This window comes from Equus quagga, chromosome 12 (assembly GCF_021613505.1).
Source record: "Equus quagga isolate Etosha38 chromosome 12, UCLA_HA_Equagga_1.0, whole genome shotgun sequence".
NCBI classification, from domain to species: Eukaryota; Metazoa; Chordata; class Mammalia; order Perissodactyla; family Equidae; genus Equus; species Equus quagga.
Window position 1 is genome coordinate 21,324,015 of NC_060278.1, and position 13,338 is coordinate 21,337,352.

At 37.7% G+C, this 13,338-nt stretch overlaps 1 protein-coding gene across 1 annotated transcript in view; it reads left to right on the top strand.

Moving 5' to 3' along the window:
* UPF2 (UPF2 regulator of nonsense mediated mRNA decay) overlaps positions 1-13,338 on the top strand; it is a 105,141-nt gene that overhangs the window by 88,419 nt on the left and 3,384 nt on the right. Inside the window, exons 17-19 of the mRNA XM_046678827.1 lie at positions 1,040-1,144; positions 1,457-1,555; positions 6,553-6,720. Of these exons, the coding sequence (XP_046534783.1) occupies positions 1,040-1,144; positions 1,457-1,555; positions 6,553-6,720 (372 nt within the window). The remainder of the gene's footprint in view (positions 1-1,039; positions 1,145-1,456; positions 1,556-6,552; positions 6,721-13,338) is intronic.

Sequence of the window (13,338 nt, forward strand, 5' to 3'; positions counted from 1 at the left end):
GAGCATCACGGTGTGCTTCTTTTTTGCACGCGTTTGCAAATCCACTTGGGTTCTGCGCAGTCTTCTGTTTGGAAAGGAATTGTGACTAATAGAAGAGGAGATGGAGCTACTGACAGGACACTGGGGACAACTAGTACTTGAGAGCCACGAGTAAGGGAGATCAGGACTGCTGGCTCTTCTGCTTAATAAGCAGTGTGTCCTTGGGCAAGTCACTTAACTTTTCTGAGCCTTAAGTTTTTTTCTTGTATAAACGTGGGGAGAGTAAAGCTTATCCTTCCTTCTTCAGAATTGGGTAGAGCAAACTAAATGAAGTATGTAAGAGCACCTTCCAAACTGAAGTGCTGTATAAAATGTAGTGTCATTGCTTTCACCTGGTGACAGTGTCAAATTTGAACTGTTTATTGGTCTTCATTGCAGAGTTAGATGGATATTAAAGAACAACTTGAGAAATTCAGTCTCAGTTTCAGAAGATAAAAATACAGAGGGTTCAAGAAACTCATTCCTGGGGCCGGCCCCGTGGCTAAGTTCTTGTGCTCTGCTGCGGTGGCCCAGGGTTTCGCTGGTTCGGATCCTGGGCGCAGACAGGGCACCGCTCGTCTGGCCATGTTGAGTCGGTGTCCCATATGCCACAACTAGAAGGACCTGCAACTAAGATATACAACTATGTACCGGGGGGATTTGGGGAGATAAAGCAGAAAAAAGAAAAAAAAAAATTGGCCACAGTTGTTAGCTCAGGTGCCAATCTTTAAAAAAAAAAAAAAGAAAAACTCATTCCTTATGGAATTCAAGGAAGAGTTTCTACAAAGGCTCTTTGTATTATTAGATCAGTGGAAAGTAGTGAAACGGGTTTTCACGTACTGGGCTGTCGTAAATGTAGCCCGCTGACTTTGCCCTGCTGTTTGAGGCAGACTATGTAAAAGACTGGGACTTGAGAAGAGGAAACAATTAAACAAGAGCTGTAAAATCTTGTTAAGGCGGGTAAAATGTAGTAGCCCTTTTCAAAATGTTTTAATCTTCTCTTAATGTTAAACAATTTCAGGAGGGTTCTGATAATGATGATGATGAAGGAGAGGAAGAAGAGGAAGAGAATACAGATTACCTTACAGATTCAAACAAGGAGAACGAAACTGATGAGGAAAATACCGTATGTATGGCTGAAAATTTGCTTTTTTGAAATTGTGCAACATTTTCATAGTATTTCAGTTTTAGCCACTGGAATTTTGTTTCTTGTGATTGTTGAAAAATATCTTTTGGAAATTTATTTTCAATTTGTTTTCTTTTCGAAGTACTTTTCTTTATTAACAAGTTCTTTTAACATTTAATAATGCTATATATTTTACTCAGTCATTCCTTGAGTTATGTTGAATAGGTTATCAATACAAAAAGGTTCTGCCATACGAAACATTACTGTTAAATTTTCTGGTCTGATTTCTTGTTTTTGTTTTGTTTTAATAAGGAGGTAATGATTAAAGGTGGCGGACTTAAGCATGTGCCTTGTGTAGAAGACGAGGACTTCATTCAAGCCCTGGATAAGATGATGCTGGAAAATCTTCAGGTATTAAATATTGCTCTATTCCAGAGCAGCTACTAAAACAAAATGCTGCGGCACATTCGGTTCTGGTTAATAGGAGGGGCTCCACAGTCTCTCTGCAGCAGCTTTTTCCTGATGTATACAGTTTGCAGCTGCCACTGCTTCTTACGTCCCACGTCCTGATTTGCACGTTTCTTTGAGATAGAGTGGGAAAAAATGTAGTAAATATAAGACTTAGAGTAAATTTTATTGTACCAATCTCTGCCTTTTCTCTTTTAAATCGTATCTCTATTTCTAAAACCCTTTACTTGCAATTTGTTTGGGGGTCAAACTTTGCAGAAGATAAATATTTGGGGAAATTTTAGTTTAGTAAATTCTTAAGTTTGATTTATAATTTGCATAACTTGTATATAAACATTTAGAGGAATATTGGTTATTTGATGTTTAAATAAATGTTAGTTTAATGTATTCATGACATTAATACACTGGATTTTATGAAAAGCCCTATCTAACATTTTCTTAAATGTCCCAGTAATGTAGAATAACTATGTTTTTCTATAGTTAGAGATAAAATCCCACAGGCTGTTTACTTCAGCCCTGTATATAGCTGTTGTTAAACCCTTTGGTGACTTGAGAAGAGTGCTTTTCTGGCATCATGGGGTGAAAGCCCTGTGAGGTGGGTTCAGTGGAGAATGGGAAAGGAGGAAGTGAAATTACTGGATACAGACATAGCTAATTCTTGAGGAGTTTTACTAGAAAGGGAAGAGAAATGGGGAGATAGCTCGAGGGGGTCAGAGTTGAAAGAGGAGAGTTATTTTTAAGAGAGAAGCTATTTTAGAAACTTTATATGCTGATAGAGTAATCTTTTAGAGAAGAAATAGTGGATTTTACTTTTATTGATGCTACCAAGGCCAAAAGCTATAATAATGTACAAATTAGCATTATAGATATCTTAAGCCAATTTGCTTCTTCCTACATATATTAAAATTTCTTCATCTGGAAAGCTCTTAATTTATGAAATAAATCTTAGATTCATATCATTTAGGAGCACATCATCAAATAAAACAATCATTATAATTCCTTTGAATTGGTAATAAACAGTTTACTTCTTAATGAAACTTCCTATCTTACATGAGTCAGTAGCCATTTTACTCGGTCATTCATTTTCTAGTAAATATTTATTGAGGATCTACTGTGTGCCTAGCACTGTGCAACAGCCTTAGTATAAAGTAGTAAATAAAAACCTGGTTCCTGGCCTTAGAGAATGTCATTTTATGGGGTAAGTAGATATCTAACAACTAAACAAATACATAATTTCAAATTGTGATAAATATTAAGGAACTAAAAGAATGCTGTGGTAGAAGGGAAAGGAAGGACCTTTTTTAGATAGGATGATCAGGGAAAGCTTCTCTGAGATCATGAATTTTAGACAAGACAGGTAAAATGGAGCCAGCTAGGTGAAAAATTGGGAGAATATGGGAACAATGTGTCAAAGGTCCTGAGGCAGAAAAGAACTTGTCATGTTTGAAAACTAAAAGAAGGCCAGGATTAACAGAGCCCAGTCTGCAGGAGGATGGCGCAGCAGGAGAGTGGATGACTGTGATGGGACTCCTTTGAGTGGCCGGGCCTGGGGGGATGTAGTTCAGGCTGGGACAAGACTGGAAGCAGGGGGACTGCTTAGAAGGCTGACGTGGCAATCTAGGTGAGAGACGAGGGTCGTCTGCCCAGGTTGGTGGCAGGGCACCTGGAGGGAAGTCTGGAGTTGAAAACCGTTTAGGAAGTAGAATGAACTGGGTTTATTTGGTGCTTGATTGGATAGGGGTGCGTGGGGGAAGAGGAGTCAAGGATGACACGCAGTTTGGGCCGCTGGCTCTGTGACAGGAATCAAGGGGAGAGTGAACAGGACTTCCTCTTTGGCTGTGCTAAGTTTGAGAAGCCTGTGAGGTGTCAAAATGGGAATGTCTGGAGATCAGAAGAGGAACATAAAGGGAGTGGTTGTTGGATCATATTTAAAGCCTTGGCCATAAATGAACCACGTAGGTGTAAAGTGTGGAGAGAGAAGAGAAGCAGGTCCAGGGTTGAGCCCTGAGGAACTCCAGCATTTAGAAATAAGGTAGAAAAGCTGATGAAGTCAAAAGAATGGAAGCTTTTGATAAAGCCCGATAATTGTTCCTTATTGGGAGTTTTGAAAAAACGAGCTGGAGGGGTGGGAAGATACGATCAGAGAGGGGGGATGTTTGAATCCACATTTTTGCAGATGTTTTTAGTGCACTGGAAGAAACTTCTGTATTAGTCACTAATTTTAAAACATTATCAAATACCCAAAGCAAACAAGCACAGAGTTTCTTCCTTTGATAAAATTGTCATAGGAAGATGCAGTATCATAAATCAGTACCATAAATCAAGTCCTTAAATTTCGTGCAATCCTAATTCTGTCCCACCAGGAGAATTTTTTGGGGAGTGGGGAGGAGAACAGGGAGATGGATGGAGAATGAACTTACAAAATTATTCTTAAAAGCATCTGTAAGAATAAATAGCTAGGAAATTTCTGGAAAATGTGTGACAGGATATTAAAACTTTTTAAACATACAATAATAGATTGGCACAAGGATAGATAGATTAATGAAACAGAGGAGAGTCCAAAATAGACCTAAAACATGGCAGTTTAATAATATGATAAAGATAACATTTCAAATCATTTGAAGGAAAATGAATTATTCAACAAATAGTCAATAAAAATCTGAATTTCTATTTTATTTACGCACCAGAATTAATTGCAAATCTATCAGAAATCTTACTAATTGTGAAGACAATTGGGCAATGCATTAAGACTTAACATTTATTCTTCATACAGTGCCGTCAGATACTGTTAGTATTCCTGTGTTTTAGTTGAAAAAGCAGGCTTGGAAAGACAAAACCTTGCTTAAGGCTGCATGGCTAGTAGTAGTGCAGTCTGTTTTCAACCGTTTTGCTTTGTTGCCTTCCAGCACAGAATGCCATAAGAAACTTTAAGAAATACCAAACCAGGAAAAAAAATCTATACCCTACACAGCACAGGTCTATACTAAACCAAGAGATCCTACAAACCAGTGAGAGTAGATGAATAACCCAATTTTTTTGGTTGAAAGAATAGACAAAATCATGTTAAAGCTCACTGGTAATCAAAAGATAAGGAAATTAAAACAAGCCTTTCTACCAGATCATGAGATATTAAGATTTAAAAAGTGATAATACCCATTGTGGTTAAGTGTGGGTAAATATCTACATTTGGTAAATGTAAATCAGTTCAGCCTTTTAGAGAGAAATTTAGTAAACCTCTCAAATGGGCATGCCTTTTGATCTAAAAGTTTATCCCTCGTAATTCTCTGTCAAGTGCATGAAATTATACAAAGATGGCACATTGTAATAGAAAAAAAGTCTAAGCTGTCTGTCAGTAGAGGACCAATTAAATAAATAAGGACATATCCATATATTTAGCTCTGTATATACTCAGCTAGAAAGATGCCCAAGATGTAGAATCAAAAAGAAGAAAAACATGTATGTTTAGGATAGAACAACATGCATAGTGTCTAGTTGTGTTGATATGTGTATGTTCATATATGTAAGAAAGAAATCTAGAAGAACATGCCCTCTTACTAGTTGTTGCGTCTTGGAGTGGGACAGAGGGAGGTAGCTGGAGCCATTCGTACAGACACACTTGCTAATGCATTTTTGTATTTAAATAATTTATAGAGAGTCTGTTAATTTTGCCATTGGGGGGAAAAGATAATTTACAAATCAGGATTTGTATAACGTGATCTTTTCAAATTTTAAGTAAAAAGTCTATGAATCTTATGAACCTGGGAGAACTTCAGACAAATTCAACAAATTGGAACTTAGAAATCAAAAACAAGGAAACTGTATACTTTACACCTTTTTTACCATTTTGCTTGATTTGCAAGTCTCTTGCAAATATGGAGCCTATATTTAAATTGTGAATTTAAGTTGTAGTAAAGCAATTTTAAAACCTTCATGGCCTTTCAGCATTACCTGCTTAGCTTTGAAGAATCATATTCAGCTCTTCCTTCATTCCTCCTCCACTCATCAAACAGAAAAGTTTTTGCAGTTCCCTAAATGTAACCATGCTGTTTCATGTCCTTGTGTTGCACCTGTTCTTCCCCTGCCTAAATTCCCTCCATATTCCCCAAGCTGCCCTTTCACCACATGCTTGGACGAAGTCATATGAAGTCGTTAACGTTCTCAGATGTCCCATTTGTATTTAACCTTTCATGAAATCTTAGCACCCACCCCCTCCCAACCAGGCATTTGTAGTCGCTCCACCCCAAACACAGGTTATACATACTTGGATGAATCATAATTAATTTGTTTCTCTCACTTAACAAGTTTATGAGTTCTTTGAGCATAGAGACTGTTTTTAGTATCAATATCTCCAAGCCTAACACACAGTAAGTCTTCAGTGAGGGTTTGTTTAAATAATTGGTTGATAAATCCAGTGTGAATGTTAAAAAACGTTGGTATTAACAAACAAGAAATTAATCTGAGCGTTACTAGGTTCCATTTTTAAATATTGAACACCTTCTGTGTGTAAAGCACTACCAGAGAACACCAGGGAAAAGGTGTATAGTGATGAACCCTGCCAATCTGGTGGGGGATTCTCACAGACAAGCAGGCAGTTATGGTACATGATAATGATGAAGGAAGATGTGTGCTGTGGGCATGAATGAAAGGGCACGGTGCACTCGAGGTACAGGGAAATTTGGTAGAACCTACATCATTGGGGGCCTGGGAGAGTCCAGAGCGATAAACAGGAGACAAATCACATAGTTCTTCCAAGCCACATGTAAGGGTTAGGGGTGGGGGACGACTCCATGGTTTCTTTTGCGTTTCAGAAAGATCACTCTGGCTCTAATGATTGTTATATTTTAAGTAATATAGCACTGAATGAATTGTTTGCAATTTATATTTACATATATTCATGTATAACTTGGAGTATTTATATTCTTTTCATCTCTGTCTTTAAGCAACGAAGTGGCGAATCTGTTAAAGTGCACCAACTCGATGTTGCTATTCCCTTGCACCTCAAAAGCCAGCTCAGGAAAGGGCCCCCACTTGGTGGTGGGGAGGGAGAAGCAGAGTCTGCAGACACAATGCCGTTTGTCATGTTAACAAGAAAAGGCAATAAACAGCAGGTAAGAAACTGTCTGCTGGGTTTTCACTATTGATTGTTAGTTATCAAGTATAAGTAGTAACTTTGTTTTATAGATTCTAAATTATCTTTTGCCTACAAGGGGAAAAGAGTTGGAAACAGTTAAAATATTCAGTAGTAGAAATAATTTTATCTTTATATGTATAGAAGACACATGTGACTTCTAGCAAATAGATATTTTTTAATGGAAAGGACATTTAAAATGTAAATTCATATGTGTTTGTAAGAACATATAAGTACCTTGACTCTGTAGGAAGGTTCCCTAAGTGTGCTCCGGGCCGGAAAGGAAAGGAGGAGATGTATCTCAAAAACATGTTCACTTGCCAAAAGTTCTCTTGAAAAATCGTTGTTTTTTTGACTCCTAATTCTTCTCCTCCATTCTCCTTATACTGCTTCCCCCTTCCTTCCCCTCATCTTACAGAGGGCCCCTCAAAATCATTTCCCCAACTCCTAAGCTGTTCCTTTAGGGGTTCACACATAGATTCCTACATTCGTTCGTCAGATACTTCGCGAACGTCTACCGTGTACCAGATCTTGCTCTGGGGGCTGAGGCGACAGTGATAAACAGCATCGACTCCTTGCCCTCGGGAGCTCAAGTCCGCGTCGGGCAAGGGGCAAACGTTCTGTACTTGGAGGTAGTGAAAAGCATGGTAGAGACAATAAGGCCTGGCTCTCACACGCCACTCTAGGATATGTTGTGTTACCAATTCTGTAACAATTTTTTCACAGTTTAATATTTCTGAAATCAAGTTGCCTCTTAGAGTTGATGGACTCTTGTGATAATTAGCAGTTTTTTTCTCTTTTTTTAGTGGTTTGTAAAATAGTGGCGCATCTTAAAATTAATGGAATATTAGATTCTGTGAAGTAGGGAAGCTACCACAGCTTATCGTAGACAAGTCCAATAGCTGGCTCCCACATTCCTTCAGATAGTCATTTAACAGATATTTACTGTTGACTTGCTGCATACCAGGCACTATTCAATGTGCAAGATACAGCAGTCAGCCAAAGTCCCTCCTCTCTTGGGAGCTTTTCTAGTGTTGAGAGGCAGACAGTAAAGAAATACATAATGTCAGATTGGCGAAAATGCTACAAAGGAAGATAAAGCAAGATAAGAGGATAGGAAGAGACTGGGGTCGGAGGAGGCAAGGAGAAAGACATCTGGTTTAGTTGGGGTGAGCAGAGAGGACCTCTAATCAGGTGTCATCTGCGATGGAAGGGATATTCTGTTCCCTCGCCACCAGTACAACCTCAAAGAGATGATGCCTAGATAAATTTTTATCTCTACTTTTGTCAGATAATTTCTTGTTTACACAGAGGATCAAAGTTGTACAGTGTCCCATTATTTTGCCACAGTGCAAGTAAATCTTGAGATACAAAAACTACACCCATTAGAGTCGTGGAATGGAAGGCTGGAAGAGACTTTGCGTCATGACCCGTGTTAATAGTTAACTTCGACTTCAGTTCAGAGCAATGCTGTATCTCTCTCATACACTGGCCTCATAATTCCTTTCCAGTCATCAAGACTTTCCTCCATCCTAGGCTCTGGGGTTCTTGTGCTTTCAGGAAAGTTCTGCCCTCTCCCACCCTCAGGCCAGGGTTGAGCTCTGGCATTTCTCCACTCCTCTATCCTCCACTCAGTCTCCAGAAAAATAAGGGCGTTTTTTGTTTGTTTTAATCAGGCCTCTAAACTTGGTATTGGATTGAGATCTTTGCCAAAACTGCTCTTCTCAGAGCACCTGGAATTGCTCTGCAACCAGGATTCTCAAAACCCAGGGTTTTTCCTTTTCTTTTTCAGGGACTGCCTAGTTCTCTGAGCTGGACTTTGTATTTCAGTCATCGCATTTTAGCTTTGCTTCAGTCTCTTTCTTTAAAAGCTCTCAGCCCTCACACACTGCCGCCGCCCCCCTCCTCCCCATCACCAGCTTTTCTTGGTGCAAAAAGAAAGTTTCAAAACTCTAAAATTCTAAGGCATGCCCAAAGCCTTTACCCGTCTTTTTTATTTTTTAATTAATTGTGAAGGGCAGTACATGGCAGGTGGATATACCTTGGTTCCCGTTGCCGTCCAGCTCCTGAACATTCATGTTACATTGGCCTTGGTTTCTCTTATCTAAAAGGAGGTTTAGGAATATCTTTGTGTGAAGATCAAATTACATAATAGTAAATTAGTTTTCTTCATTTGTCCCTCCCTTTCATGGGGCACACATGAAAATTCATTATACTTTTGTCAACTTGTATACCCCATTTGACCCTTATAAGAACATGTAGGCATTGGAAATAAAACTTACTTTAAGAAATTTTTGAGCTTTGTGAAATAAATTCATTTCAGCAGTCCTAAAGTCTAAATTGCGTGGGTCAAAATCAGACTGTATTTTTAGAAGAAATATTTTTGGTTTAAAGTAGGTAGGTTATATACTGTAGGTTATATACAGTATATAACCCATACAACTTTATACAAAATGAGGGCTGTGAAATTTTGTTTACTTTTTAAGGAAATATTTTTATTGAACTTTATTTAAAAATATTATTAGCAAACATGAAATGAGATCTCAGAGTACTTGGTTGTTAAGTAAATTTTCAACTCATAACTTTATTTGGAATTTTAGAAAATGTTCAATTTCGGGAACATTATTTGAAGAAACGTCACTGGTATTTTGTGGTCTGAAAAAGAAAGTATATTTTGTTCTGATTTTTATTTCTTTATTTGGCTTTTGGGTGTTGGCCCTTCTGGTACAACGTTTTTTCTAGAAGTGTGAAAGGTGTTGCCTTATAGGAATCTTTAATTCTTAACTTAAGTGAAAGATCTCTTTGTGCACCAAAGTTGTACTCAGAAATAACTTTCTTCTGTAGTCATTAGAAGAAGAAAAATTTGCACCAGTGAAGTGAATAGTTGAAAAGAAAGAGGGATGATGCTGTTGATAATTTCTTTCTTTCTAGATTTAAATATTTATGAATTAGAATAATTAATTGAAATAAAATATTTAGATCGTTCAAATAAAAGTTTTAATGTAATAGAACAAATTATGTTTTAAAGAGCTTTTGATTGTTTTAAACAAATGCACAATATTTATTGTAGTTTAATACTTGTAAACAACCCATTTTCTTGCAGTTAATATTTATAAAGAGTTGTGATTTGTTTTACATCTTTTGACTGGAGTAGTTGATATTTATCCTAGTAGCTTGGGATATGTGTATATGGATACATATATCTATTTGTTTGTTTGTTTCCAGTTTCAACTATAGTTATGAAGTAGCTTTAAAATAGAACTTAAGGGGCTGGCTCGGTGGTGCAGTGGTTAAGTTCACATGCTCCGCTTTGGCAGCCTGGGTTTGCAGGTTTGAATCCTGGGCACAGACCTACACCGCTCCTCAGCATTCTGTGGTGGCAACCCACATGTAAAGTGGAGGAAGATTGGAGACAGATGCTAGCTCAGGGCTAACCTTCCTCAGCAAAAGAAAAACAAAAAGCATCTGCAGCTTGTGATTTCATGGTGCTCAGGGAATCATTTATCTGCATTTCTTATTGGGCTGCTTTGCTTGAGTATTTTGTAAAACAGTAATGTGTTGCTCCCTCCGTCTTTGCGTATATTTATAAATGTTTAAAACTAGTCAGTAAAGTAACTGAGAGGAAAACCAGCTGGCTGATTAGCATTATGATATTGGGGCTCTGTAATTTACATTAAGAAACTCAGACTTCACCTCTCCTTACCGTTACCATCTCAAATAAGGCATCTTATTTGATGCTGGGAACGGAGAATGACTTCAAATTTAGCTGTCATTCTCAAAGCCCAATAGATGTTCTGTATTTTACTGAGATAATACTTAACATTGCTCAGAATTCTTACTGTATTTCAGACATTGTTCTTTTATATGTAATTATATCTTTAAAATTAATGTATTAATTTATGTAGCTCTGTCTTTGTTGATTTATACTGACAGGTTAAATTTTACTTAGAATACCTACTAACTAGTTCATGATTGTTCTATTCAGGGAAGATTGGAAAGTTGCTTCAAGTTCTCATTCTGGAAATTGTTCTCATAGTTGTGGTCTTTCTAGAATCTGACATATCTCTCTCCCTCTCTCTCTCTCTGTCTGTCTCGCTCTCTCGTCATAGTAACTTGGCCCAACTCTGTTTACAATGTCTATTTAAGGGAGCTTTTCTCTACCAATGGTTTATAATACCTAGATTTGGAAATACAGGTACAACAGAATGCTTTCCACATGAATAGTACTGAAAATAAAGAATTTCATTTCGAATTATTGTGACATCTCACAATAACTGTACTGTTGAGGAAGAGTGAATTTATTATGGAACTTTGTTTCACATATTAGACACATGTAGAGTCTCACAGAAAATTCATTTGGAGCTGAACTTTTTTATTAACTTATTTTTTTGTGTCTTACTGTTTGTTTTGAAAACTAAATTAAAGCATTTATGACAGGAAATTATGGCCATTTTATTTAACTTTGTTCCGGTTGTTGTTAGTGGAAATAAAAAATGGTTTGGGCAGGTCACATCTGCTACAGACAGATTCTTTTTTTTTTCTTGAGGAAGATTAGCCCTGAGCCAACATCTGCTGCCAGTCCTCCTCTTTTTGCTGAGGAAGACTGGCCCTGAGCTAACATCCATGCCTATCTTCCTCTACTTTATACGTGGGACGCCTACCACAGCATGGCGTGCCAAGCGGTACCATGTCTGCACCCGGATCCGAACCGCTGAACCCCGGGCTGCCGAAGTGGAACGTGCGCACTTAACTGCTGTGCCACTGGGCTGGCCCCCAGACAGATTCTTGATACAGAGTACTACACAGGCCTAAGGACAGTTATTCAGAAGTAGTTCAGGATTTCACTTTCTGCCCACTGGTTGGCGAGCTCTTTCTGCTGAGCAGGTGATTTTTTTTTTTAATTGACTTGTGATTTTGTTTTGCTAGTTTTATTTTCAGAATGTATAGGAAGCAGTGAGGGAGACTTTTATTTTGAACTTTATATTTAAATGTATTCCTAATAGGTAATATTTTTGGAGTACCTACTATGTACTAGGCACTATATTAGACACTTTACATATTTTATCTCATTTAATTCTCGCAGCAACCCTAAAAGATAGTATAGATATCCTCATTTTATAGGTGAGTAAAAGAGTGTTCTTAAGTAATTTGCTATTTCATACTAATAAATGGTAAGGCTGAGGTATGAGCCCAGTCTGTCTGTCTACAAAAGTCCTTGTTCTTAACTTCTTTTTGGCATTCCCTAACAAGTATATATTTCATGAAGGAACTGCTTATAACGTGGAAATGAAAGTAAATTTGAGGAAGGGGCAGAAAAAAAGATAGCATAGAATTCATAATTGTAGAAGAAGGAAAAATTGACCATCCTCAGACCATATGCACTAGAATTTAGAAATAAACAGCCCACAACCAGCAATTTTTAAAGGAGACGTGGTTTAAGAGGATGTGGAAGTGCTTTTTTAAAAGGCTGTGTTCAGAGCCGTAAGAACAAGGAAAGGTAATCCCACTGCTTGTGGAGAGATTATAGAAAAAACAACTATTCACTTTCCTTTTCATGAAAAAGAAAGATTTTCAACCCAAAAGGGTAAATTAAAGATTGGGTAAAAGCAGATGATATCAAAAGTGATAGTTTATGTACTTTAAATGAGTCCTTGTCTTCAGACATAAACAATTTATATTCTTAAGGACTGAGAGAACTTATGCAATTCTAGAGCAGTTGTCATTAAACTTAGAAAAGTCTTACAAAATGGCCCAGTAGTCAAACATTGATAATGGGCAAATATTTCCCTTTTCAAGAGCAAGGAAAAAATACGTTCTGAAAACTTCCCAATCCAGTAAACTTGATGTCAGCTTTTTTTTTTTTTTTTCCTGCTTTCTCTCCTCAAATCCCCCCTGGTACTTAGTTGCAGGTCCTTCTAGTTGTGGCATATGGGACGCCGCCTCAACGTGGCCTGATGAGCGGTGCCATGTCTGCACCAGGATCCAAACCGACAAAACCCTGGGCCGCCACAGCAGAGCGTGCGAACTTAAGCACTCCGCCCCGGGGCCGGCCCCTGATGTCAGCTTTTAGCACAATTCTAGATTGAGTTTTAAAATAGATGATGTTGGCATTAGGAAAAGGAAAATTAAAACCAAAATGAAAATACCACTGTACACTCACTAGAATGGCTAAAATTAAAAAGACTGACCATACCAAGTGTTGGCAAAGATGTGAAGGAACCAGAACTTTCATATACCGCTAGTGGCATGTAAAGTGGTGCAACTACTTTGTAAAACATTTTCATTTCTGAAAAAGTAAAACACACCAGGTTTTCCCAGCTTTTCCATTCCCAGCATTTTTCGTTTAGGAGAAATGAAAACTTGTCCACACAGACATTTATGCATGAATGTACAACGTATTTATAGTAATCCAAAACTAGAAGCACCCCAAATCCTATCAACAAGTGAATGAATTAATTGTGGTATATTCATACAAGGAAGCACTACTCTCCAATAAGAAGGAATGAGCTGTTGATAGGTATGACAACATAGATGCATCTCGAAATCATTGTGCTAAGTAAAAGAAGCTGGACAAAATAGAATACATCTTGTGTGATTC